This window comes from Cygnus atratus, chromosome 1 (genome assembly GCF_013377495.2).
Source record: "Cygnus atratus isolate AKBS03 ecotype Queensland, Australia chromosome 1, CAtr_DNAZoo_HiC_assembly, whole genome shotgun sequence".
Classification (NCBI taxonomy): Eukaryota; Metazoa; Chordata; class Aves; order Anseriformes; family Anatidae; genus Cygnus; species Cygnus atratus.
Window position 1 is genome coordinate 186,279,535 of NC_066362.1, and position 27,137 is coordinate 186,306,671.

Sequence of the window (27,137 nt, forward strand, 5' to 3'; positions counted from 1 at the left end):
GACTAAGAAACAAGCAGGGAAACTGGCCATCCTATGGGCTGTGATTTGGTGTTCGTTTGAATTTGGGGTTTGCTAAACTGATATCCACTAAGGCCAATGTTTCACACTTGGTATTGCTTCTTGCCAAGAGTCTTTGGGCAGTGGACTAGGAAATGGGAGCATAGCTTTTAGCTCAAGGCTTCCTCCTCCCATTGAAAAGTCCCAGACCTACCCTTGCTCTATGATATTTGATCTCATGCGCTGTAAGGTTTTTTTTTTCCCCCATCCTTCTTTGAACTCTCCCTCTTTCTGCAGTGCTTGCCTTAACAGCATCAGAGCACCCACCTCTTCCATCTGCTCTTCTGCATACACTTGCCCATGCGGTTCCTCTCCCCTGTGCTTCACCTTTTGCTGAATGTGATGCTGTTCCCAGCGAGCCAAATCCAAAGAGGCATCGAGATCACCCAACTTTCACCTAGCGAAGGCAGGTGATGAGATTCTTCGGTTCTGCACCACGAGCAACCCCTTTTTCCTGTTGGGTTTGTGTTCCCGTGCTCCACCTGTCCCCAGCCTCACATCTTCACCCTTGGAGCCACACAACTGCATATTCCCAGCTAGCAGGGCCTTCCACCTGGGACTGCGTTAAGAATACCTGATTGTTTCACTTTTATTTGAAGGGAGAATCCTGCGTTAGTATTCTTGCCTGGGGCACAGCACAGCTCTCGAGCAGGACTAGTATTTCTGGTTTCTTCACAATACCGGCTTTATCAGCCAGAAGAAAGCTGAACTCTTGAGGTTTTTTCCAAAGAGGGTCACAACAAGCTTGGCTGAAGCCTCACACCGATCAGCTGTGTCCTGACTGCCTGGGGCTGGGACTGCACCGAAGGACACGGCCACTTGTGCAAGCAGTCTCTCTCAAACATAAACAGAGCAGCTTTGCCTCCTCTTCCTTTTGGACTTTCATGCTCCAGGAGCTCAGAAGGATGCCAGGAATTGCACGGGACTTGGTAAAGCTTACATATATATGCGTCTCTATGTATGTAGGTACCTATGTATCTGTGGATGGAAGGTGGACTAAATAGTGTTCTTGCTTTTGGGTAGAAGAAATCTAGAGATTTTGCTGCTAAGTTCCACAGCGTAAAGAGAAGGCACAGCAGAGCTGACCCCACACGGCATCATCGCTAACTGGGCAGGAGAATTAGTCTCAGCCATACCTGCATCAGGTCAAAGCTCCATTCCCTGGAGAAAGTCAAGTGAAAGGCTCTGTGCCTGCCTGGCAGCCTGTCACTTGGCCATGGAGATGCTCAAGACTATCCCAGAAGGAGCTAGTGAGAAGAAAGAGACTGGGAATGTACTGAAAGAGGCCCTGAGAAGGGGAAGAAGAGCACACAGCCCGTCCCTCTGTCCAGTTGTTGAAATATTCAAGTTCACACGGACAGGGGGTCAAGTGATCTGTGCAGGAATGTGATCTTCTGTAGGTACCTCTGCTGCAGAAAGGCAGATGATGTCCTTGGTCAACACGCAACACGGTGAGAGGCTGAGCGCAGGGAGAAGTCTGGAAGGTTTCTGGGAGCAGTGCAGATCCTTGGCTCTGAGAGGCTGGTCTGGCATGAAGGTGTGAGCAGACAGATCGAGGGTTTACTTGCTCTAGAAGAGGCACAGCGTAATGACAGAGCAGGAAAATTACACCAAGTATTTTTTATCAATCGAGAAAGCACTGGAAGGTGGTGGCTGGCCCTTGGCAAAAGGGTGACTCAGAAAGCAGCTGTGATAAGGGACTGGAGATGCTATTAATGTGTTCTGTCAAGGGCTGGCTCCCTCATGTTTGGACGTCTGAGGCTTAGGGAGCTGATTCTTCTTTTTATAGGCTGGTGACTTGAGCCAGTGTAGGCAGATTGTCTCAATATTGTGGTAACAGCAGAGGAGTTTGGGGAAAAATGGGGTTAGGAAGAGGGTTTGTGAAACAATCCATGAATTTCTGAGGTATCAGGATAAGTGGGGGCTGGCTGGCAATAGGTGATATGGTTTGGGGGGCTCTGAGTGGGTAAAGGGTCTGGAGAACATCAGTGGGGTTTTGAATGATTCTAGGCAGGTAAAGGCATACCTAGGTCTACGGGGACTTTGACAGCCTTGATGTTGGGCTGGAAATGGGGATTCTTGGTCTCTGTTTCTCTCCTTGACTCCCAACCCTCACTTGATGGCAATTCCCTTAATACAGGATTTCCATCCCAACCTACGCGTCCCTCCCATCCCTGTTCCCCAGCAATATCACTCCTCAGAAACGCCTCACATCCAGGAGCACGGTAACTGAGAGTCTGTTCGTTTGAAGTGCAACAGGGTGGGACAGAAACTCGTGGGGAGAAATCGTGCTCCCGCTGCTGGCAGTGTGCGAGCAGTAACGAGGGACCCCCAAGGCCTACAAACTCTATACTCAACAGATCTACCGTAGTCCAAAGGAGATTATTTATTAACACCAGCTATTCTTTTCTTTTCTTTTTTTAAAGGAAAAAGTGGTGTCTCATCCAAAGATACTGTAAGGCAAACAAACCCAGTAAAGCTGCTGTGTCAGGAAGTAGAGAAGAAACCCACATCCCATCAGAACTAACCCGCTTTTAGCTTTGCATCCAAAAATATTAGTCCACTTATTGCCCATTAAAAATTCCCTTTGTCTCTTCTCAGTTGTGGTGCATGCTTGAGATGTTAAAGCTGGCACTGTCAGTCTTTAAAGTAATGTTTGAGATCTATTTACTCATTAACTTTCAAATGCAGGACACTTTCAAAACCTTTTCCTAAGGGCATCCCTGTTTTCTGTTTCAGAGAGTTACTGTTGTTTTCCCACCTACCCTGAAGGGCTGTTTACGATACAATCTCTCCCTTTTAATCCTCTTTTCCTTTCATGTCGAACAAACAGCGTTAAACAGAACACAAGGGGAAAAGACAGATCTCACACATTATAATCAGCTATATTTAACTGAAGAAAAGAAATGCTTTGCAATTAGAGCCCTCATTTTGTAAATTAACGCTCAAGAAGCTTTTTTCCTATGTGTTTTCCAGATAAAACCTCCCTTCTTCCAAGCCCCCAGTTTGTATTGGCGGTAGCTCAGATAAAGGGTTGTTAGGGCTTGATCCCGTGAATCGACGCACACTCCGTACAGTGACAGGGCTTCCACAAAAAGGATTTCTCTTTGGAGACCCTGCACAGAGGGAGGCGCACGCAGAAGCGTGGGCAGTATTGACGTGTTGAGCTGTGACAGAAAACATTACGTTTCAAAACTGGCCGTTTTCTCTGGTGCTTTTTCACAGGATGCCTTGATTTCTCTACCTCCTTATATCTGGGCAGTTCAGGACTGTGAATCTGTTGGGCTTCACAACAGTGTGAGACTCCACTTTATCCAGACCTGAGAGGCAGAGGCCGAGGCTATCGTTTCATGAGCACCTCTTCTAGCAGCACTGCCAACATCAGCAGCCCCTGATTCCCCCTTCCCCTCTCCCACCAGCCACTCACCCCTCAGCTGTGCCATTTCAGTGCTGTGCGTGAAACAAATCACAGAACACGTCCAGGTTAAAAATAGCTGAAAAAGAGAGAGAGGGAGAGAAATGATTTCCAGAACCTGAACTGACATCCTAAATATACATCCAAAGACAATACACCAGAACATTTTACCTCAGATTCAATCTATCCAGCCCCATTAGTAACTCTTACCTTGCTTTTGTACAGCACAGAGAGGTAGAAATTTCAAAGGTTACTGATTTCCCTGCTAAACTTTGTGAAAACGGTTGGCTGGGCACAGGATAGAGACCTCGGTTAGAGAAATGGGGCCAGCAGCCAACTTGGCTAGTGGTTGCCTGCACGCTGGCTGACCGTGCCGGCGTTAGCTGGTCAGCCTGAACACACGTACCTGCCTGCTGCCCTGCGAAATCTTAGCACACAGAGGCAGGGGAGAGCTGGGCTTGTTGCTCTGTGTAGGAGGAGCAAGGAGCAAGGGTCACGGACCCATGGGAAACCAGGTGTCACTAGTTCCACAGCGCACAAAGTGATTTGTTTCCCCCAAAAAAGTAAACTTCTACAACTAAGAACTCTTTTGCCACTGAGCCTGTAAATCAAGTGAGCAGTTTCTCCCCCAGTTTGGAAGGAAGCTGCGAGCTCAGCCTCAGATTCCTGTTCAGACTCCAGCAACCACTTCTGCTTTTAGCGCTCCGAACACCAATGAAAACCACGGATGCTGATTTCTTTCCCATACTCAAATGTCACTCGAAGCTCTTGTTTCTCCTGAATAACTCTTTTAGGCACTTGCTTCAGCTCTGCTCCTACCTGCCTCCTTTTTAATCTACGACAGCTTGCCAAGACCTCCGCTCCTTTCTCTTTTTTTTCATACTCTTCCTGCATCCACTCTGGCTGATCCACGGCCTCAAACTTGGGTGCAGGGTGGTACATAACAGACGTGTGGCTGCGCAGTGGGCCTGCGAATGGAGCCGGGTGGCTGTTTGCCCCTCTTCTTGGGAAGGGAGCAGCCGACAGTCGTCGATGGAAACTGGGTCTGTTCCCATCATGTGTGGGTTCCTATAAGCCTTCGCTTTCCCCAGCAGTGGGAATTATCATCACCACAGGCAGGTCTTGGGCTTCCGCAGGTGGGAAAGCAGGGGTTCGGGGCAGCTGGGGATTTCCTGCTGCGGGAAATCCCCGGGTGGCAATAATCCAGCCTCATGGGCTCCGCGCCATCCCCGCTGCAGACACCCAGGAACATTTCTGGGAGCTGCACTCAGCGCGATCTGTGTGCAGGTACTTCGGCCTCACCGCAGGCACGGAGGAAGGCGTGATGGGGGAGATCTGAAATGGCTCCCAGTGGATCTGCCCGCAGCAACTCACCGCCGCCGCGCGCCCGTGGGTCCGCTCCAGTCCCCGTGCTGGGGGTCAGCTCAGCTCCTGCGAGAGGAGGGGCTTCACACACAGCTCCTAGCACTGATTTCACTTCCCAAACTAGGTTCTGCAGGGATTTTTTTTCCCCCTTCAAATGGAAGAGTATAGCTGCTGTGTAGAGGTGCTGAGGTGCAACCGTAAAGCAGCCCTAACGCGGAAGCTAGGGCTGGAGGGCTGGGAAGGAGTCCTTTGGTGACAGAAGATCCCATCCCTTCTCCTCACTGGGCACAGGGGTGTAGGAGATGCTTGGGAGCCCTTACCACAGAGAGAAGCTGTCCATACATTGCTGTGATGGTAGGATCTGGTGTTATCCTCAGGCAACTGCCAAATTTGGGGAAGTGGTGGCAGGGGGGCACGATCAGAAAGCTGGCAGAAGCAGCGTAATTGGTGTATCAAAGGCCCTCTTTCTCTCCCCCGTCCACATTTTAACAGTACCCTATTTTATTCTACATGTCAGTAAACAACAAAATCATTACTGATAAAACTTGCCCTAAGCAACAAGACACATGTGAACAATAAAGCACTAAGAGCCACATTCTCAGAAGTGTGTGTGCAGAAATGTCTCTGGTACAATGTATAAGCAGCATGTGGCCTGGATGTGGCAAGCAGCGACGGGAGAGGAAAAGGGGAACAGATGGAACCTGTATATGAGTGACAAGAGCGGACGTAAGCTCAGATCAAGTTTTGCAGTATGCAGAGGCTGAGCTTGAAAAGCCTGAAATAATAACCACATTTTAAGGAGGACTGCATCAGTGGGGCACGCAGATAAGTGCGCCGAATGGGAAAGCTGCAGAGGACACAGCAATGGAGACGATGATATATGCACAGCACATGAGAGATCGGGTCTGACGGGCTGGGCACGCATGCAATCAAAGGTGTGCACGTTTTAGAAACATCAGCCTCCCTGAAACCTCGGTGAGCTCGCAGGGAAACATCAGGAAACGATAAGTCAGGGTCAGAAAGGTCTGAGAATTCCACACAGCTGAAATAAAGATTGAGCAAGGGGAATTAACATCAAGAAATGAGATTCAGATGTTTAAAGCCGATTGTCTGAGCCGAGTTAATATAATGCACCATGTTTCACTTCAAAACGTTGGGATCGTGCAGCTGGGGAGCCCTTCCCAGGGTTGTGAAATGCAGCAGCCTGCTGCAGCTGAGGCCTGGATACGAGCAGGGTCTAAGCGATGAGCTGGGATTAGAGCCTTTACTAGCCCAGCCTAATTTTACTATTTCCATAGGCTACTGGCACAGAAAACAAACCCAGCAGCAAGGCCGTATGAAGCTCCGATCTTCACATATTCCAGACTTGCCTTCTCTCTCCATCCATCTCCCCATGAGCTGAGGATGCTTGCTCTCTTTTTTCTAACTGTGAAGCACTCTGATGATCAGCACCCCTCGCTCTCTTATTTTCAGCATTTTCAGGTGAACATCTGTTCAGCTATCCCGTCTTGCCAAGGGATATCATCCCCCCATCCTTCCCTTCCACCAAACCTAGCGCTGAAGTTCACTGCTCTAGAAATTGTATTTACAAACCTGCAACAGTGTGACCCGATCAAATTCTCACTCTTTACACACGCACAGAGGGAAGCCTTTACCTGCATTAACGCAGTCCAGCACTGCGACCACCTGGGTGGGACACTGCAAGTCCCCAAGACCTGCGTAGATTCAGTGTAGAACCAAACCTTTCCATTCTGGTAGATCTCAGAAGGGTTTGTACCAACTTACACACATGGCATAAGCTCCTTCAGCCTAGCAAAGGAATCCAAGAGCCTGAAAGTGCCTGCCTGAAAACCACACCTCGCAGGGAGCGAGGAGAGGATCCCATTGTTAAGGGGGTGTTGCAGCCTGGCAATTCCTTTGGTTCGGAGCTTTGTCAAATTGCATTGCTGGTGGGAGTGGCTCTTCCCTGGGACGAGACGACACGCTCAGCAGTCCTTGGATGAGAAGCTAATTAACTGAAGACGAATGTAGGTGCTGTAACAATACTCCTCCGTGCATTATCTGTTCATGGTAACCACTTCTTGACTGGGGGGTGTTGTACAGAAAAATTAGACAAAACAGATATTAAGATCTCAGATCCCAGATCTTTTTCCCCGCTCTATTCATATGTGTTTTCATGGCAGCTCTACATACATCACGCTGTTCCGGGCCAAAACTCTCTCTGGTACATCCCTGGTGAAGCTAAAGACAAATTTGACACCGTGATTTATGTTGTAAACAAAACAGACCAGGGTGTGTTCTCTTGCCCTCTGGCAAGTGGCACAGCGGAGCTCCTCTGTAGGGCATGCTCCCCTCCCGCAGCCACCCCCCAGACAAAAAAGGCTGGTTTCGTCCAGGCCTGGAGGAACAGCATCTCGGGAGAGCTCAGAGGCAAAGGCCAAGCCTTGCCAGGGGGTGTGTGAGCAGCAAAACAGCGTGGCTGCCCCGCTTGAACCCAGGATACATATGGCCAGGACAAAGCATCTCCAACACCTGCTGATTTTGGAAGACTCCAGCTAGAGTTCAGGGTCTCTGAGCATTTCACGCCGAAGCACACAGCCTGGATTCTCCGCCTGAGCTATGGGAAGTCGGCTGGGTTCTGCTCCATCGCTGATTGCTCACAATTTCCATTCGAAGCTCCTTCCTATTTCCTTTTTAGACACGCGTAATACCCAGAGAGGCTGCACAAACTTACCAGAACGGTGACAAGAGATGACACCCTTACCACAGCGAAGATTTTACCGTACACAGTCAGCACGGAAGCAGAACGAGGCACACCTGGGCCAAGCGCTCCGTGATGTCTGCACCGCGCGGGTAGCTGCTGGCTACCTGAGCTGTGTGTGCACAGCCCCGACCCCTCCGGGAGCTCCTCAGGACTCGGCCTTGAGATCTCCAACCCATATGGCTCCCATCCATATCTGGTAGAGTGCCAGTGGAGCCTGTGGCTCCGTCCTGCCTGGCTGCAGCTGTGCACAGGAGCCACCGACATCTCCAGTGGCTCCTCTCACCCCACTCCATCAGCACAGAGGACTTGGTGCCACCACCACCTCAGCGGTGCAGGCACCTAAACACGGCAGGGATTTTACCCTCCTTTGCTTTCCCCCTGCCCACCATATTGCACCTGCCAGGAGAATGACCCAAACTATCCAGCAATGTCACACAACAGCCACAAAAAAGCTCAGAACAGGCAAATTCCCTGTGGAAATCACCCGAGCAGTGAGCTTGTCTCCATGCTTAGAGGAACATCCCTGAGCAGTTGCTTCTCTTCCAGGCCCACTGGCTAACCACATTATGGGAGCTTTGGGATAAGAATTGTGTTATTTGTTGCTCTGATCCAGGAAGGCTCTGTCGTACGTTGGAATGTCTCGGGGTTGTTGCAATTAAAATGATTGCTAATTTCATGCGGGAGGCATTTTCAGGCATTGCGTTTTTACAGACGGCTTTAGCGGGGTCCACCCTGGCCACCAGAGTCACAACACAAAGAAATCAATAAACACCTTGGCATGGTGCTTTCCTTGCCTGAGTTTGCATCAGATTTGTTTACAGTCTGTGGGCCAGGAGAAAAGGGTCATTTATAACAAGCTTTGCCTGCGTTTTAGGAGTCAGCAACTTTGATAAATTCTTGACACGGCTTGCAGACACCGCTGAGACTCTATCTTCCGCCTGCTGCAGGAAGCTGGTCACTGTATCAAAGATCAAAGTTGCTCGCACCATCACAGGAAGGTTATGCACAAGCAAAAAGGAACTACCGATGCTTGTATTTGGATGCAAGGTTTTGCTGCTGTGCACGTATTGGTCTCTAAATTTGACCATAAACTGCTTGAATCAATTCAGAAGAAAACACTTGCTGCAGTACCACCCAGCTTACTCACAGACTAATTCTCCTGTTGCAGAGACAAGACGCTCCATTATCAAGATGTTTGATACGACTCTGAAAAGATGGGTTTATCTAAAATTGCATTAGAGGCTTATTTAGAGAATGTAATGACCTTAAGTGGCTGTGCTTTAAAAAGGCTAACAAAAGAGTACATGAGCTCAAATGGGCACACACTGGGGGGAAGTAATTTCCCTCTGTTACACACACAGCATCTGTGGAACAGGCAAATGTTTATCGGGAACCGAAGCTCATCAAATCAGTTAATTATTTCGTGGAGCTGAACGAAGGGAAGGCTTTCTGTATATCTCCCGAAATCACAGATGTAGACGGGCCCTTTTCAGAAGTTGTTCCTGCAGCCGAGCGCTGCTGGGATAAAACAGAGCGAGGAATTACTGTTCAGAAACTTTTAGTCAGCTCTGGCAGTTTTCATGCAAACCTCGCTGTTGCAGGAGTCACATGCCTAACTGCTGCCGGACTGACACAGAAGAAAAGACCGGCGGAGGAACGCAGCCAAGTGTGTCTCCTCTCTCTTCTCCTCCCTCCTCCCCTCCATTAAACGATAGGAAATCTGAGAAAAGACAAATAAGCCAGGTTTTTAAATCGTTTCAGCGCCTCTCGTGGGCTCTTGCACACAAACAGCATTCACAAGCGTTCGGGGCTCATTTCCTTTCATTTCTGCATCCCCGTTCTGTTCTGGTTTACTATTCTCCAGCTCCCTGTACAAACAGGATCTTTCCTCAACAATGTTCTGCCACATCATCTTCCTTCCTTTGTATACAGGCTGATGCTGTGTGTTACGCGCCACGCCGCTTCCTAAGGCACCTCGTTTCTCAATGCTAGCGAAAAAAGAAAAAAAACAGGAACCAAAAGCAAAGCAGCACCAGCACACTAAACTCGTGCCGCAGCTTAAAATCGAACCCTGGAAAGTTTCCGATTCGAGATGACTTTTCAGCTAACGGATTCGTCTCGTTCAGCGCCTCGTGCGCCGCACGGTGCAATCCGCCCAAGCGCGCCCCTCCTGCAAGGTCCGTACCACCCTTTTTGAACAAGGGTGGCGAAAAGCGAAGCCAGCCGAGCCGCGTGCTTGCTGCTTCTCTGTTAACCTCTTTTCTCCTCTCTCTCTGCCTGATTTTTTTTTGCTCTGAGGAGATTAGATAGCATGTCTTCGGGGAGAGGAGAAAACCGCAGGGCGCGCTGCAGATTGCACAAACGCTCTTGTTATTCTGAGGCCTGAAGAAACAAGGAAGGAAGCTTGAGGCTGGTGGTTTGGCAGGTGTGAGGCCTTTTTTTACACAGACATCTGTTTTAAGTGGTAGCTCTGGGCTCGGGGATGAGCAGGGAACGCCTGTCATCCCCACCCCTGCACTGCGCGGTGGCACGAGGGGTTTCGGGCTCCCGAAGAAGCAATGCCTCCGTGCCACCCGCTTGCTCGAGCTGTGCTTCGGGACCCTGCCCTGTCGTATTTGTACGGTAGGGCTGCAAAGGGAGAGAATTCCTCCCTGCAAAGCGACAACTGGCTGATGCAGCTGTTCCTCTGATGCATTAGGCAGAGGTTCGTGCTGCTGCATTGGCACTCACAAAATGGATGAGGGCGAGCACAAAATGGGTGAAGGAGAAGGCAGAACGCTCGGCTCGACGTAGAGACCTGCTGAAAACGGTTTGGATGCTGCCACACATACCACATCAAAATTAACTTTTCTAATCCCACGAGATCATTTCTAGTGGTTTGGGTAATGCTGCTGGTAATCCTTTTACAGTTTTGAGTGAACTGCTTCCTTTGGCAGGGTGCTAAGACACACTCTGCTAAGTCTTGCACCGAGCTTGGAGGAATTCATTAGTCTTTGGCAGTTTTTACCCGCTGAATAACATATCTGTGATCCCCCACCTGATAAACAATCTGGAAAAGAACCGCAGTTTTTAGGGCTGGATCCTGCTCTGCTGCAACACGTGTGGGTCGGAAAAGGGGCTTTGCATAATATCCTCTCCGGCGGGGATTCTCTGGGGCAAGCAGCCTTGAGCCACATTGTTATTCTAAATGACAATAGGCTCTTTCTCCTGCAGCTGACTGCCGACTTTAATGAACGCTTAGCAACTGAATTATCTTTAAAACTGCTACTGCTCTGTTAAAGATTGCTGGAATTGGTCAGTGAATTTAAAAGTTACCAGGGGAAGGGCAGCCGCAGGGGAAGGCACACATCGAAACACTTGGATACAGCTGCCATGCGACCACAGAAGCCTCATTTCCATAAGAAATCAAGCTGAAGCCATTTCAAGGTGAGGGACTGTGGTTAATCACCCCTGACACACTCATTAATACATCCCCAAACTCATCTCCTTGTCCACTGACAAGGAGAGTCGGCCAAGTACAGCTGCAGCCTGGGGAAGAGCAGAACTACAGCTACGCCACGGGCTTCAGAGTATCACGGAATTATAGGATGGGTTGGGTTGGAAGGGACCTTAAAGCTCACCCAGTTCCAACCCCCTGCCATGGGCAGGGACACCTCCCACCAGACCAGGTTGCCCAAAGCCCCATCCAGCCTGGCCTTGAGCACCTCCAGGGATGGGGCATCCACAGCTTCTCTGGGCAGCCTGTGCCAGGGCCTCAGCACCCTCTGAGGGAAGAATTTCTTCCTAACATCTCATCTACCTCTCCCCTCTTTTAATTTAAAACCATTCCCCCTTGTCCTGTCATTATGTGACTGAGTAGAAATTCACGGGAACTGCTGTGTGTGCTGACGTGTCCTGAGGTTTCACAGTGTCGTGCTGGCTCAGAGTGCTGGGGACGTGGTGGCATAGCTCAGCTCCTGGCTGCTCACCTGCAAAGGATGGGATAAGATCTGCCGGTGTCCACAGCAGGATAAACAAAATACCAGAGAAGTGAAGGGCGAGGCAGCATTTTGTCGTTTTTGGAAGACAGGATTTCTGACACGAAGCGACCTGCTGTCCTGTGGTCTCTGGAGCCACCCTGTCACCTGTGAGGAGGAGGTAGAAATCTAGCAGAAATCTAATAACCTTTGGAGTTTGACTCCAAAATATGCAAAATAAATATTTATTTATAATTTACGATATATATAATCTTACTTATAATGTATACTATAAATAAATAAAAATACGAAAACAAAGCCCCACAATGAAGCCTGGCATTCCAGTTTTGGTATCTTAATTTTTTAATTTTTTTGGTATCTTAATTTTTTTCCTTTATCCTTTTTTTTTTAAATATATATGTTTTTATTTTTTTAATTTGAAAATTATCGGCATGACAGCAAACTGAGCCTTCCCAGCTCACATGGCAGCACATAACCGCGCCGGTAAGCGGTGAATAGACGCCTCGCTCCAGCGTGGCCTTAAATTGTACCACTAACATGTGGTTGCAGTCAGACAACACATCCAGGAGGAAACGGCACCTTGTTACTTCCCAGATTATCTGCTCCCTATGGGGTAAATATCCTCGGCATCGCATCGGGGTTTAGCAGCAACATTCCTATTAAAGTAAATGGGATTGGAGTGAGGGTAAATCCAAGTGCGCGGCGCTGGGATGTTACACCTATAAATCTTCTGCGCCTTATGCTAGCTGCTTTACTCGCTGACAAAAGACAAGTGTTTGTTGCCAGTGCAGGGTTCATAAAGCACAAAAGGAGGGTGTGTGTTCTGCATTGCTTCCTGTAACGCCGACTGCAGCTACAGCGAGGAAGCACGAAGCAGGAAGAAGCGAGGGGATTCCTCAGCTCCTCGGCGGCTGCAGCCTGGTTAGAGGAAGGAATTCAGCTTTTCAGTTGCAAGGTTTGCATTTCACTTCGGTTACACGGCGATAAAGTTACTTCTACAACAGCAGCTACCGTAGCCAGAGAGCACCGTAGGAAACAGCTACCTTATGGGCCCCTTGCAGGTTACTGGTCTTGTGCTAAGCATTTGTTTCTGAAAACCTAGTTTATTTTCCATGTGTCTATCCCATTGTGGTGGTGGTCGGAAAGCGCCTCAGTTTACTGAGCAGCAATGGCTTGGACAGGCCCTTTCCTTCGGAGAGCTACCTTAAAACAAATAACTTGTTTGACTTTGGAAAAAAATTGCCTGCTCTCCAGTAGGCGTCCTTGCAGGGCTTATAGGATAAATGCAAGCTCCATGTGCAGGATACATAACCCAGCGGTCTGTGTCACCTCACTAGATGGCGTGTGGCTATGCCTGGCACGGGGGGAGACGAGGGAAGACTTAATTCATTGCGTACCTGGCTTCAGCATGGTCCTGCCTCTGCTGTGTATTTAAAAATGTGGACCTACAAGTTAACGTTTCAGGGGTGAGAAGTGAATTTCCAGGATCAGGGATGCCCACTTAAATGAGCTTTGTATTCAACGAGCTGAAACTTTGGCCTGAAGAGCCCACATGAACCAGGAGTGGAGTGAGGCTGGTAGAAAAGAGGTTTATGAACCCAACCCGTCTCAAAGGCAAAACATGCTTCCCGAGACACGAGCTCTACCAATCTGAAACAGGCGCCTGAAGGAGGGCTTATGTGTCTGCTTTCTACAGCTCGGCCAGCTGGTCTAATAAAAGGCCTTATCTCTTCCTATAAATCCTGCCTTGCTTATAGCCTGACATCATTACTGCTGCAGCACCATTGAAACGATATCCAAAACTTTGTACCATTATTTTAAAGGCAAGCCATAAAGGTTAATTTGCGCTCTCCCTCTCTCCCTCTGGTGCAAACCCCGGTGTGGCTGCCCTCTTTTGTTCTTGAATTAACTATTTATGCCAGCCGCTTTGGAGGAGAACAAGACCCTAGCGCTGCCCCGGGGCACTTAGTCTCTTGGGATAACGCCGGATCACCCTCACGTGCAGCATGAATCTGCTCCTTTCTGCTCGGGAAAACGGGCATTAAATCTTCAAGGTCTCGAGATGAACTGCAGAAGTAACTGGATCCAGTGAAGATGCTGCTGGTTCCTGAACCCACACTGGACCACGGGCCCCTGGGAAGCTCTCAGGCTGCTTCCTGAGATCGAAACTGCGTGAATGTGCAGTTTCACAACTGGCCTAAGCTGACCTACCCTGGGCTCCTGCCAGAAGGCAGCTCCCCCAGCCGGCCGCACGCCCTCGCTCTCTCCCCTGTGCTGACACTTGTGCTTCTTTGGCTGTGCGGTCTCGGAGCAATCCTCCCTCCTTGTTCTCCCTTCCGTAGGGTTAATCTGCAGGACGTTCAGCTTGCTGGCTGGCTGAGTGGCCGTGTGGATGCCAGGGCTGGCCCAAGGAGATGTGATGTTCAGCCGCTGGGCACCACTGGGGCTGTGAACCCGAAATGGGTTTCTGAGGCACCTCGCAAACCCCCAAAGCCATGGGGGGTCAGGGCCAGCAGCTGCCTTGGGATGGGATGCAAACATTCCTCGGTGCCTTTGAACATAGAGAGAAGGGGGTTAACAGCCATCTGTTAAAGAACAGTGCCATGCATCTGATATACACGTAACCGAGGGGTTTTCCTGTGGTATTTGGGCCTAAGGTGCTTACTGTTTTATTATCCAGCTATGCACCAACCTTCCTCTCCAGCTCCAGCAAGGCAAGCACTAGATTTAACACCCAACGCACCACAGTTGTAGCTACAACAGCACTTTGCAGTCTGGCTGTTACCGGTCAGCAGCGCCATAACACGGGCAACGCACTCTCCAGGGAACAAAGTGACAGCCAAAATCGAGTGGCTTCCCACGTTGTTTAAGGCTGATGGTGGTTTAGGATGGGAGATGTATTGTGATGGGTGCCCGGGGAGGGCATCTGGTGACGTGCCAGTGATGCAGCTGCATGGGGAGCCATGCAGGGCTCACTTTCCCTCATCACAGTGCTCACGCTGTGATAAGGGAAAACTGGGGCAAGCGCTGGCACCTGGCTGAACAAGGCCCCCCAAGGCGTTCCCTGAAGCGGGAGCTCGTTCCTCCCTTGCTGTGTCAGGTTTGTGTAGGCACTGCAAGAGGAAGCTGCACGGTAGGACGAGTTCTACCAGGGCTTACCCACAGCAGCCTCTCCAGTAACCTTCCCCTGAAGCCAAGGCGGATTAGAGACAAGACGATAATGGGAGAGAAAATCGGGGTCACAGGATGGTTTATAATCAGTTCTGTAGGAGAGGTAGGTCACCACCTATCTTTCTTATTTCTTCTTCTTATTATTCCATGAAATCCACCTTGGTGTCTTTGATCAGTTCGCTCAGCAAAGCTGGCCTCTGAACGCGGTTGTCCCAGCTAATCCATTTGGTTCCCATTTCCCCGTGCCACCACTCACATGTAGTAAGCTGAAACATCTGGACGAACCCAGAGAAGCGATGTCCTTGCCGTCTGTATTCCAAACAGCCTGTGCTCTGACAGTCACTGTACATACAACACTGCACTTCACCACCAGTGCCCTCTCAGCTTAGGCTCCTGGTTCTGGGTCCTATTCTGCCGTTCTTTCATTCAATCGCTATTGGGCTCCCAGGGTTTAAAGCTCCCTTACTTTCATTATATTTTGAATTCCAAAACTGTTCATACGCTTCTCTCCCTCTAGTAAACTTACAGCAACGAGTAGAGATCCCATGAAGACAGATAGGTTTGGGCTATAGAGAAATGCTGCCAACTACTGTAACAGGAAAACACTACAGCTCCCTTTTGCCCAAAAATAACATTTTCTTGCCATGGGTAAATAGCTATTACGGTTCTTCTGGGAGCAATAATCACAGTCCTTTTCTTCTCCAAAAGAAGCATGCAGTCCTGGAGAGGAGCTGATTTCTCCGAGGCACGTCCTGGCTGCGTCTGCCACCGGACAGGAGTGCGGGGAGCAGAGGGCAAGGAGCATGGCAGAGCAGGGAGCGAAGAGGGACGCTCGGGGGAAGTCACTCCTGCAAGAGGACCACATGACAGAAACCAAAAAAAAGCTGTTCCCCCTCTGCATGGCACGCACAGCACTTTGCCCGGGCTCCTCTCTGCCTGGGAAAGGATCTTATCTTGGTTTCTGCTCCCTCTCCTCCGTGCCCAGGAACCTGTAATTCTAAAAGCTGAGTCTGCTCATGCGGACGCCTGCGGAGAGGCAGGCGGTGTCCTGGTGTTCAGGAGATCAAGGCGCCATCTCATTTCGGTGTCCTGATGCACGCTGCCTTGCCTCTTCTATTTCCCTGGCCAGCTTTATTTCACATCCTGCTCAGGAACAGCACAGGGTGATGGTGTCCTGGTGTCACTGTGCTTTCAGAGCACCTGGTGAACAATTCCTTCGAGCTTGAGTTTCCAGGTACAAAATGACAGTAAAACAAGGAGAGTAAAGCCATTTATCAAACTCAGTTATACCACGAAGAAGAGAGAAATTGATACCATAATCAGAAGCTAGCCCTCCAGCTACTTTCAGTCTTGTGTGAGCTCTGCCCATAGGACTTCTTTCCTCCCCAAAATACGCTGTTCTTGATCTTCCTGACTTTAATGAGGTGTCAGCCTGTAGTAATTTCAAGGCAGCTTCTCCAGCTCCATTAGTATCAATCTACCTTGAGAAGAACATTGGCCTCATTAGGCTTTAGTTTGTTTCCTGCCCCCAGCGTTCATCAGCTAAAGGATGGCTGTGATAACACCTAAGAAACAACGCGTCTAGTGCTTAGAGCCAAAAATCAGGACAAGCGAATCCAGTCCCAGCCACTGACAAGAGATGAATGCCCGCCCCTTTTGGTTTTTTCATTTTCCTGTCTGTAATGGGAGCAACGCTGAGATCTCTTACAGCGGAGTCAGGATTAACGCTTCAGTTTGTAGGACGGTTTGAAACGGTCAAAGAACATCTCAACAAAAGTACGAAGCACTGCTAAAGGGCCCTAAACAAGCACTTTCTGACCTGACACTGCACAGCCGGTCTCCAATCAGGTCTACCAAAAAATAAGCCCTGATTTGGCTGAACTATTTATTACAGAAGCATAAAATAAATTAAATAAATTAATTAACAAACGGACAAACAACAACAACAAAAACACAACTCTTTCAAAAGAGTCTGCTTGTTTCTATATCTCAAATTTGGGTTAATGTGAGAACACCAAATGTATGGCCACAAGCAGAGCTCACGGAAGACTCTGAGACCTTTCTATATCTACACATAATGCTTAGTGTAATATGGCCCAGATCTTTAAGGCCAAGAAGCTGTCTAAGGTCTGTTGCCATAAAAACTACTCGTAGATCATGACAACAGCATGAACGAGCAGGTTTCATAACTGACAGGCTAGTCACATCTCAGTAGGCATAAAAACATTTCTTTTCTTGTCACCCAGATACGACAACTGATTATACCTGCCTCTTTCGAGTCTTGCTGCAAAACGTGCTTTTTCTGGAGGGGCTCTTCAGCAAGAAATGGTGTGCTGTAGGACAGGTGGCTCTTCCTACTGTGAGGCCCTGGCTCTGGGGCTGCAGGTTGCTGCTGTCAGCAGGAAAACACATTTAAGGTATACCCATCTCCCTTCATAGCCCGTGCTGAGCGTTTCCACATCCCACCGAACCCGAACACTGTTCCTCCTCCAGGTGACTTTGGCAAAGAGCAGGATCTCGAGCGTGAAGCGGGTTACCTGGTGAAGTCAGGGACTGGTGTGTTTGAGCAGCTCCTCGGCACTGTCCCCTCTTCAGCACCACGGGGAGCTGTGCGGTGTGCATGGCTCCTCAGCACTGACGTGGCAGGGGCCGGGGAGCACTTCTGGGCATAGGGTCTGGTGCCTTCCCTCCTACAGCCGTGGCTGCGTTTACGCTGGGTCTTTGGGAAGCACAGAAACCCAACCTAGGAAACGTGGCTCATATTCCTAGCAGACGATGCTGAAGCAGGAAATGCCTTAAATATATATCTGGCCTTGCAGCAGGGACTACCAGAACCCCAGCCTCACGCAAGGCACTGCGATACGCATGTCCTCTGCTCATCCAGAGCTGCTCCCACGTCGTCTGTGCGCCTTGCAGCTCGGCCTCCCTGGGGAGCGCTGTGTTTGCTGCTACATTTGCACACCAGCCAGCAGTTTGCTTTCTGCTCTGTGAATGCAACTGGCACGCTCTGCTGGTACGCTTCGGAGGGGATAACGCCGTCCTTTTTCCTGCTGTTGATTGTTTACCGGAGGTGCCTCCTTTCTGACAAACAAAAGGGATGGATTCTGGGCAATTTAGCAATAATCAAGAGCAGGATGGCTTTACAATACGCACAGCACTGTGCGTAGGGCTCCACAAAAGCCTGGAACACCAGGCAGCTTGCAGCAAGCCTTGGGCTCGCAGAAGGTGAGCCCTTACACCGCCCCGTTAGTGATAATGGCAACAAACTTTGTCTGCCCTGCAAATCACAGCGTGTAGAAACCTCCCAACTGGTGGTGGAACAACAGAACGGGAAGCCTATGACATAAAACACTTGAAAGGGAAGCCTTAGGGTACGTTTAGCACAGAGTGGGTACTCCTTATGGGACTATTTAAAAAAAAACATGGACAACTTTTGCCTACCAGTGTAGCTCTGTCAAAGTCAACACAACACAGACATCAAGACTTTGCGCAGACGAAGTTTCCTCAGGTACAGAAGAGCAGAGAAGACCTCCCACGTGGATCAGTCATCCGGCTCTGACCCTCGGTGCAGAAATCCGTCAGAGATCTTTTGGGGTTTCTTTTTTCGTTTGACAGACAGCTGACACGCGAAATGGGATGTGTGTCTCCTGGCAGGGTTTATTTCGTGCCAGAGCTGCGGGGTGGCATGCTTCCTACCTGCGGTGCAGCCCCAGGTGCTCCTGCAGCAGGGCCTGGGTGGTTGTCAGTCTTGGGATAAGCTAAACCACTTCGGGTAATTTGCCGTAGCCCTAGATACAGGCCTAATTAGAGGGTGCGTGAAGGGATAGCCCAAAGCCAGCAGAGAAACCTCTAATGTACAGCCTGCACCAAAGGAATGGGAGCTGTGTGGGTAGAGCTCATTGATCAAACGGGGATATTTAACTTGTGGGTGTCCACTTGTGAGTTAACCACCTTAGGACCCCTTTTTAAGTCACAGAGAAATTGGCATTTTTAGCAGGCATTAGGAATTCACACTCAGTTGGGCTAAATCGTGCCTCGCAAGCTCCTGCTGCTCTCCGCTGACAATAGAGGCAGTCAGGCACGACCAGCCCACAGGTAAATGTCTGTTAGGAGCGTTGGGTGAGATAAATCCCCTTTCACATGTCTTTGTTTTGACACGGGGATGCTACACGCTACGGGGCTGCTGCCAGGAGCAGGGCTACGGCGGGTGCCTGGTGTGGAGGAACAGAGAGACGCAGTGACAGACACAGCAAAATCCTTTGGGAACGCGGCCACTGAAGCAACCATGACTTCATTAGACTTGCTCAAGATGCCCTCTAGCCTAGACCTTTCACCTCATTTAATGTTTTCTTGGCCTCGATCACTCGTAATTCTGAAATGAGAGAAAAAAATAAAAAAAAAAAAACTTGTTTCGACTCCGGTTTTCAAACTGAGGCCGTTTGATTTGGAAGGCTGCATTGAAGTCTGTGCTACTGATTGATTTCAGGTTTATTATATTTTCCCCTTTGAAACATGCTACAGTAAAAAAAAAATCTGTACACTTTGTCGTTTTTCATGTAGCCCCCTCCTCCCCCCCCTTTTTTTTTTCCAATCTTAGCAAATGCTCAGTCTTTTCCACTTCAATAGCTTGAAATTCTCCCCTGGGAACCCTAAGCTCTTTAAATATTTTTAGGTTGCCAGATTTCTTATGTTCTCTCTCCAGGAAGCCAATTTTGTTTCTAAGCTCTTGAGAGTAGTCCAGCTTCATCTTTTGCGCACTCACTGCATCACAATAAAATGCTGCCTAATTGCTGCCTCAGCTGAGTCCCAAAGGTGCTGGGGTTTGTCTCTAGGCTACAGTTGTGGACAATAAACTCTTCTCAGACTGGAGTTAAGCCTTTTTATTATTTAAATCTGAGTCATGTAAAATTAGTTTACTAGCAAGTAACCCGCAAAGATCTGGTGTGGAAAGAAACTCCCACATATTGTTTTCCAACAGGATGAGAGAACGATCAGATAGAAAGATCTGCAAGCAGCCCATAATACGAGACGTAATAGAAAGACCAACGTTTAATTCAGCCAAAAAGACACGAGAGCGTTTCCGTGAGACTAGCAGTTACTCTCAGACCTCAGCTGTTTGGTGCTCTTTAGCTTCAAATTGAAACTGGTGGTATGAAAAAACTCCCTCTTCTTTTCCTCCAGCTTATCCATAACCTGAAATGCTATGAAAGAGGGAAAGGCAGCTGTGGATAACAAATGCCAGATGAGCACGAGCTTTCTTTTCTCAGGCTAGCACAACAGCCGGAGCATTCACTGAACATCCAGCAAGAAAATCATCAAGAACATACTAAGACTGGGTGGCCACATCTCCATCAAGCTTGAGAAGACTCCTGCAGCAAGGGGAAAGTGGACAATACAGGGGGAGAGAATGAATGAATCCCCTTTTCCTCACCAGGACCATATTCAGCCATCCTCAAGAGCAAAAGATGACAGCTGTACACTGCATACACAGGCATTTTCTCCCTTTGTGTTCTTTTTTAAATCTGTATTTTAAAGTGTCTGTGTTGTAGAATATAGCTTCTAATGCTAGCGCATACTCCAAGGACAATACAGCAGAAAGACTTCTCGATTATTCTCTGAGACTGCAATTTCTCAAGACAACACTTGTCTTTAGGTGCACTGGGTGCTGTAGACCCATATCCACAGCCTTAACTAGGCAAAAAATGAAGCTGGAAGAGATCTCTCCATTTTCTCCAAAAAGTTAGGCTGGCCTTTAATCAGAAAAGGACAAAGATAGAGGGGACGTGACAAATCTTTGCAGTGGTCTTGGCAGCACACCTGTAACCTGGGACGCTCACCAGTGAGGACAGCACACATCCACGTCAGGACGAGCTGATTCAAAGGGCTCTCGTATGGCTCGTTTCGTCAGCACAGAGTATGTGCATAAAAGGCAGATGGATCCCTCTGCGGTGACAGCACGGAGACTGCTAACTACACACAGCACACTCGCTGCGCGACGACCCCTCCTGTTGCTGGGGTCTCTCATTCCTCGGTCAGATTCGTCTCGATCGCTTCTCGAGAACATAACGGCAGGCACGATGCGGGCCGCAGCGCCGTCATTACTAACAGTGATGCATAAAGCAGGAAGGACGTGCAGGTCTGAAGTCGATTTTGGCAGGCAGCAGTCGGGGAAGCTAGGACACGATTTCAGCCTTATTCAGATCAAGGGGAAACTTGCCACTGATGTCAGTGGGACGAAGACTTCGCTCCACATGTCTGACTGTAATCCGAGAACGCGTATTCTGCAAGTCCTGGAGCCTCGGTGAAAATGGGACCCCACAGAGCTCATCTCGGATTCATTGCCTGAAATAAAACTACAAGGATTTGGGGTCTCTTTTTAGTTATCTGTAAAACAAGCATGATAATACTTTGAGTGCTAAACAATACAAGGTGTGTAGGAAGAGAAAATATCTTTTATTAGGCCAACTGATAGAGCTGGGGAAAAGGAGACAAGCTTTCAGGCTTTCCTGAAGTGCTTTGAGATGCTCTGATGAAAGGTGTTAGAGCTGTGCAAGGGATCATTAAATTACATTCTTCCTCTCTCTGGAAATCATTTAGTGATATTTCAAAGGAAAGATGCTGTACAGAAATAACCAGTTTCTATTGCAAATTCTGTCTGGAGCTAAATATCTTCCTTCCTCTCTCTTTATGAACTAATCTAAAGAAAAATATGTTTCAAATTAACATGTTGAGGATATTTTTGTGGTATACCGTATAGTCCTGAGAATCGTGCTGTATTAAAGGTAACTTGCAAGATCCTGGAGCATATTTCAGTACACACAAATAAAATGGCTGGATTTGCGTTTAAAATTAGAAAGTGAAGAAACTCAGTGAAAACAGCACGTGGGGAAAAAAAGGAAGATAAGATACAAAAATTACATTATGCTTGTAAAAACTGCCTAACAAGCCTCAACATTTTCACTGTTTAGTGTAGCCATCGTGCCTTCAAGAGCGGTGAACCAGTCAGAGGCCAGAAAAGAGTGAGAGAAACAATCCAATTCTTAATCCCCTCCTCCCCCCGATGTATCAGGAAGGACAGAACGAACTGGGATTGCTCAACCTAAGTTAGCGCTGAGTGACGGACTAACAACATAATGGTATTGCAATTGTAAGCGTACCAGGAAGTATCAGTGCTCCCGTGGAGTTACTGGATCACGGAGATTACCGGGGGCCGGGAAGGGGCAGGTGAGAGCAGGCGTTGGTTTGGTTTGCTTTCTAAATCCAAGTAATGAGGAACGAAGAGGAAGCTCCAGGGCCCCAGTGTCACCTTGTCCTACAACATCCATTAGAGTGTGGTGGACAGGAACAGGAACAGTCCAGGATCAGGTCAAATTGGCCGCAGGACAGGGGGCTGAGGGAAGGCTGAGATGGAGAAAGACCTTCCTCCTCCCCCAGCCCAGTCTCCAGACCTTAACTCCACTTACACTTTATCTGAGAGGCTTAACTGCGCATAAATCCTGCTAGTATCACAGCAGTGCTTTATTTCAGTGTCAAGATACAAATGATGTCAAGAATAGAGGAAACTGGAGGGAAGCGGGAATAATAATCTCCAAATACGCAGAAAGCAGTCATAAAGAAGAATGAAGCAGACTGCTACTTGTGTCCATTAGCTCACAAGCAATGGAGTTAAACTGCAGTTAAAGACATTTACGTTAGACAATTGCCCAGGATTAAGGAAAATAAAGCATTACTATAAACTGTCCAGAGAAACGGTGAAATTTTCATTGCTGGGATGTGTAAAAAAACATAAACAAACATTACCAAAAGTTTTGCTATTGATGATTGTCCACTGAAGCAGAGAATAGGCTTGGTGATTTGTTTGAGAAAGGTTACAGTGTGTGACCAGGTTTTCCTGGATGTGTTTCACTCTGGAAGATACTGCTGAAGATTTTCCGTTTGTGCGAGGTTTTGAGATTCATTTCTCTGAAAATATTTGTCTAAGACTGGAGGGGCCATTTATCTTCTGAAGTGCCTGTTCCTCTCCGCTGATCACAGACGCAATTGCAGATGACTGGCTTAGTGTAGACACCTACTTCTTGAATCCATAAAGTCAGATGAGACAATTCCCACCCTTAATAGCAAACTGTGTCCTTTTTAATATATTCCTAGATATAACACTCACACCTCCATTATTCACTCCAGCTATAATTACTTGTTTTGCATGGATGAGGTGGCACCCAGAACGCATAACCATGATGTTATTTATTGTCCTGTATTAGTAATTTTATCACATTACACTTGGATGCCATATGGTACAATCAAGAATACAATAAAAGTTTCCTACGCAACGTACGAAAGCTTCCATACAATAATTAAATATAACCTACTCCACTTTTACACTCCCTTCCTACAGAGAACATCACTGAATTACATGGTATCTCAGTGAGGAGAATTTTATTTTTAGATCTAAGAGCCAGCCAAAGCTCTGTTGAGTTGCAGGTAGAGCTATTAACCAGGGATGCAAGCGGCTTTATTTCAGCAGCATGTATGAAATGTTCAGACGCTTGTGATACATGGCATTAACCACTTCTGTTCTCAAAATTTGTTTACAATTACAGTTAATCTGTCTGAACCTATGTAGTTTTATTGTACACATTCCTCCACGAGACTAAACTGGGCACTTAGACATCTACACTGAGTCTACAGAGCAATAAAAGGGAAAAAGTTTGAGCATCCACTTGTCCCCACTGCTTAACTGTTAGCGTTCTCCTTGGGAATCTGTCAAGGTACATCTCTTACCTTCAGGATAAGGCATGGATCTCGGGTAGTTTGCTCTCGGGATTACCCCCAAGCAGAAATAAGGCCACAAACTTTATATTTGGATCCCTCAGATCCATGTTGTTGTGCAACACTATTCTAGTAGACTCCGCAAACCCTCTACCCAGACGCCCTCACTTGTATCACAGGTCATATAATACATATGTTTCATTTCAAGCTATAACAACATCACTCTGATAGGTTGTTGTACGGCCCTGACATATCACAATGTAAGCTGAAAAACACATTAAAATAATAATTCTGCTCCAGGGCTAGGAGGATGCCTCAAGCTCCAGGTTAGAGGGCTGTGTGTCATGGAAAGGACACTGTAGTAGTGCTAAGTAGCTGGGTGTGAGCCAGTGATTCTTGAGGAATGTCTTCAGTCTTACTTACATGGAGAAGGACCAGAAAGAGGTGAGACTTCAGCTAGAAGAAGCAATTAGCCAGGTCACGTCGTAGATAAATGCATATGGAATGTCACAGATAAATATGTAACTAAACAATCTCTTCACAGGTTATTAAGAAGCCTATCCTGATGGCTACACAACTTTAAAAAGCAGCGCCCCAGATACCATGTAAAATTATTAACCATTACAAGCCATTAACCATTCTCTCAGCTCATTGGGTTTGTGGCCAGCGTTCCTAATTGTTTTAAAAGCATACTGCTTTAAAACACGATAGTTAATTCTATACCAACGTTAAATATCTTAACTGCTAGAGACTGCAAAAGTGTCCCAGCGGTAGTCACCGGTGGCAGTAAATCCCTCTGAACTGGAAGGGCTTTTAATAATCAGAAAATGAAGTTTTAGTCTGTCACGTTTGCAGCTGAGTGTGAGTGTAGTCTGTGGTCTGTGGTGCTGTGTACGAGGACCAGCGGGTGGGATTCAGCTGGCCCAGCGCCGCTATTTCACGTCTGACGAAGGCAACCTGCCTCCCTCTGCAGTCACGGCCTTACAGAACTGCTTCGTTTTTGTCATACAGCAGGTATCTAGCAGAGGTTTTTTGAAGCACCACCCAAAAGGTCAGGTTTTCCAGCGATTTTGAAAGGAATATAAGGCAGCTAGCTCGTGTGCAGGTATCTGCACTGTAAATCATTAAATTTAGGTAAATTGCATTGAGCGTGTCTCTGACGAAACATCAGCAACTCTTGGCTGAAGGGCAGGTAACTTCTGCTACTCAAGCCTGACTGCAGTTGCTCTGTGTTAGTGGCTACCCCGTGCTTTTAGGTTAATTTCTAAAGTTCAGCAGACCTTTTCATGGTACATTTGTAAATCCTGTAAGCTACTTTGTTTGTAAATGATGGCCATTTTTACGTGAATAACACAGACATAAGGTTAGCTTACCTCTTTCATACAGTGATGCAATCTATAACAGACCTCCAGGATATTTGTGAAACACTAATGGTATAAAAATCACATACACAAACAGACATGCTTTGATAAAGGACGTAGTCTCCTTTACTTAAATCCTGAAGTTGAATAGATCTTTTTCTTGGTAGGACACTTGGCAAACACGTCCCAGAGTTTGATTAATCGCTGCCTCTTGCTAAAGCTCCTTGCTGCCTCGGATATGTGGGTTTAACTGTTTACAAGATCGTACAACGCACCAGATCAGAGATGTGGTCTGGGTGAAAAGCAACGACTTCTTTCTCAGGGTGCCTTTTAATCCAGCTGATTTCACCAGCCTATCCGGCGGTGCCACTGCACAAACAGCTGCACCAGCACAAGCAACAGAGTGATAAGCAAAAGCAAGAACAAGTGTTGAGGGGTGGAGATCAGCTAACTCGGTTTTGTTGCCAAGGAAAAGATGCAAAGAATAGCACAGAACAGCACTCAAAGTTGAAGAGGCTCCTCCAGATGATAATTCAGAGCAGAAGCCTCGCTAACATAGTCTGAATTGCTCCCTGGAGGAACCTCTCTCACTCCTTCAACTATGCAAGGCATCTAGGGAGACAAGCCTCCTAATTTAGGCATGTAAGTTAGATGTTTAAACGTATGCAGTGAATATTTCCCCCGAGAATGTGAATGGGATGTTATAATAATTTGAAATATGTTTAACTGAAGCTATGATAACAATGTCTGTTCTTTTGCAGATACTGTCTTTGCGCCACTGACCCTCCACTGACACAATAATGTTTCTCATTTGTTAGATAAACGAACAAAGTTAAGAAATGCACATCTTCCACACGCAGTCCAAACTTTAAAGTTAAAAAAAGATTCCCAATTTTACTCTCAAAATACAAACCAGATTAAGTCGTTCACGTGGAAACCACGGCATGTTCCCTACAGTGATCATATTAGAGGACCAGAAAGGGACAAAGTGATTATTGAAATGATCACCAGCATATCTTATCCATTTTTTTGTTCTCCATAAGCACTTTTTAGAAGTTTTTGTGGATGATTTTGGCTAATTACGTTCTGGTAATTACATTTTGCCATTTAGTACATTGCTCCTATCCACTCAGAACTTTTTACACGTTACTTGATGGAAGTAAGAAGTTACGGATAAATGACAAAAGTTGTTTTTGATTCATGGGCATTGGTTTGCTTACCTCTTGCACTCCTGACTCGCACATTCTTGATTCTTAGCCACACGCCAGAACACAAATTTTCAGTGTATTTTTCTCTGTACATAACCACCTTCACTGCCATTGCTCACAGCACTGTTCAAAGGACTGTTCAAGACAATCCTGAAAAGGATTTCTGATACTTTAAAGGACACTTTTTGGACGTAGCTGTCTCCTACTCTGGACGAACGTGTTTACAGGAATGGATTGTTAAAGCCAATTCATCTTCTAAAATCCCACACTGCAGAACTGGATCTAAAATGCCTAAGAAATGGAGGATGCTGGACAAGGCATTAATACGTATTAGACCATGCTATGTTTATTCTACTGGTTTCCACATCTGAGCAGTGCGTGAAAAAAAGCTGCCCAACCGCTCCCTCATTTGAAACTTCCACGTTTAAGTCATATTTCCAGGGGAAGGAGAATAATACATACCAGCATGACTTAAATTTATGCCTGTGTCTGAGTTAACCGGCTCGACTGAGATAACAGTTTGGTTCAAACTACGGAAGGCTAGCATCCTATGGCTCTGTGATCGTTTCCCCTCGGCCCTCATACTTCAATAAAACAGCTGCCTGCGGGTCATGCGTAACGCCACAACCGTGCACAGAAGTGGGTGCTGCAAGCAGCAGTCAGCGCGGAGCGGTCAGTCACTTTATGCACGCTGGCTGGGCAGCTTGTTGCCAGATGAAATATTTAACAGCTACGTCCTGCCTACCTTGTGCTCAGCAGAGGCACCAGCTGAGCCCACGCTTTCTACCAGGCCACTTACTGAAAACTAAAAGGAACTCAGTTATCGTTAAGGCTTCCACCCTTTTCTCAAATGTAGTAGAAATTGGCCAATGAGGTTTAAAATCACCGCAGTGGGACAGACTGCGTGCAACTCCAGAAGCGTTGTATCGTTAGCAAAGCAGTCTAAAATCCACAACCCACCACAGAAGAATTATATTGCCAAATATTTTTTTGCTTAATCGTGCATCATAGATTTATTCTTAGTTGTCAACCCTCGCACACGGATGAAATTGC

General features: G+C 47.5%; 1 protein-coding gene across 11 annotated transcripts in view; it reads right to left on the reverse strand.

Moving 5' to 3' along the window:
* The window catches only part of LOC118245912 (uncharacterized), a 54,968-nt gene that overhangs the window by 23,342 nt on the left and 4,489 nt on the right, over positions 1-27,137 (reverse strand). For 4 of the 11 annotated variants that reach the window (XR_004778022.2, XR_004778020.2, XR_004778019.2 and 1 more), the window contains exons 3-4: positions 11,570-11,725; positions 3,485-3,551 (exon numbers count right to left, since the gene is read on the reverse strand). Coding sequence is in view for 2 of the 11 variants with exons in the window: in XM_035542520.2 (XP_035398413.1) it covers positions 1,264-1,304; positions 1,462-1,626; positions 3,485-3,551; positions 11,570-11,725; positions 13,790-14,119 (759 nt within the window). In the remaining 9 variants the exon portion in view is untranslated. Of the gene's footprint in view, positions 1-1,130; positions 1,305-1,461; positions 1,627-2,556; positions 3,378-3,484; positions 3,552-11,569; positions 11,726-13,789; positions 14,130-18,190; positions 19,122-19,535; positions 21,103-27,137 lie in introns of those variants that run through there. The other 7 variants (XR_004778024.2, XR_004778023.2, XM_035542520.2 and 4 more) reach the window with 6 other exon arrangements.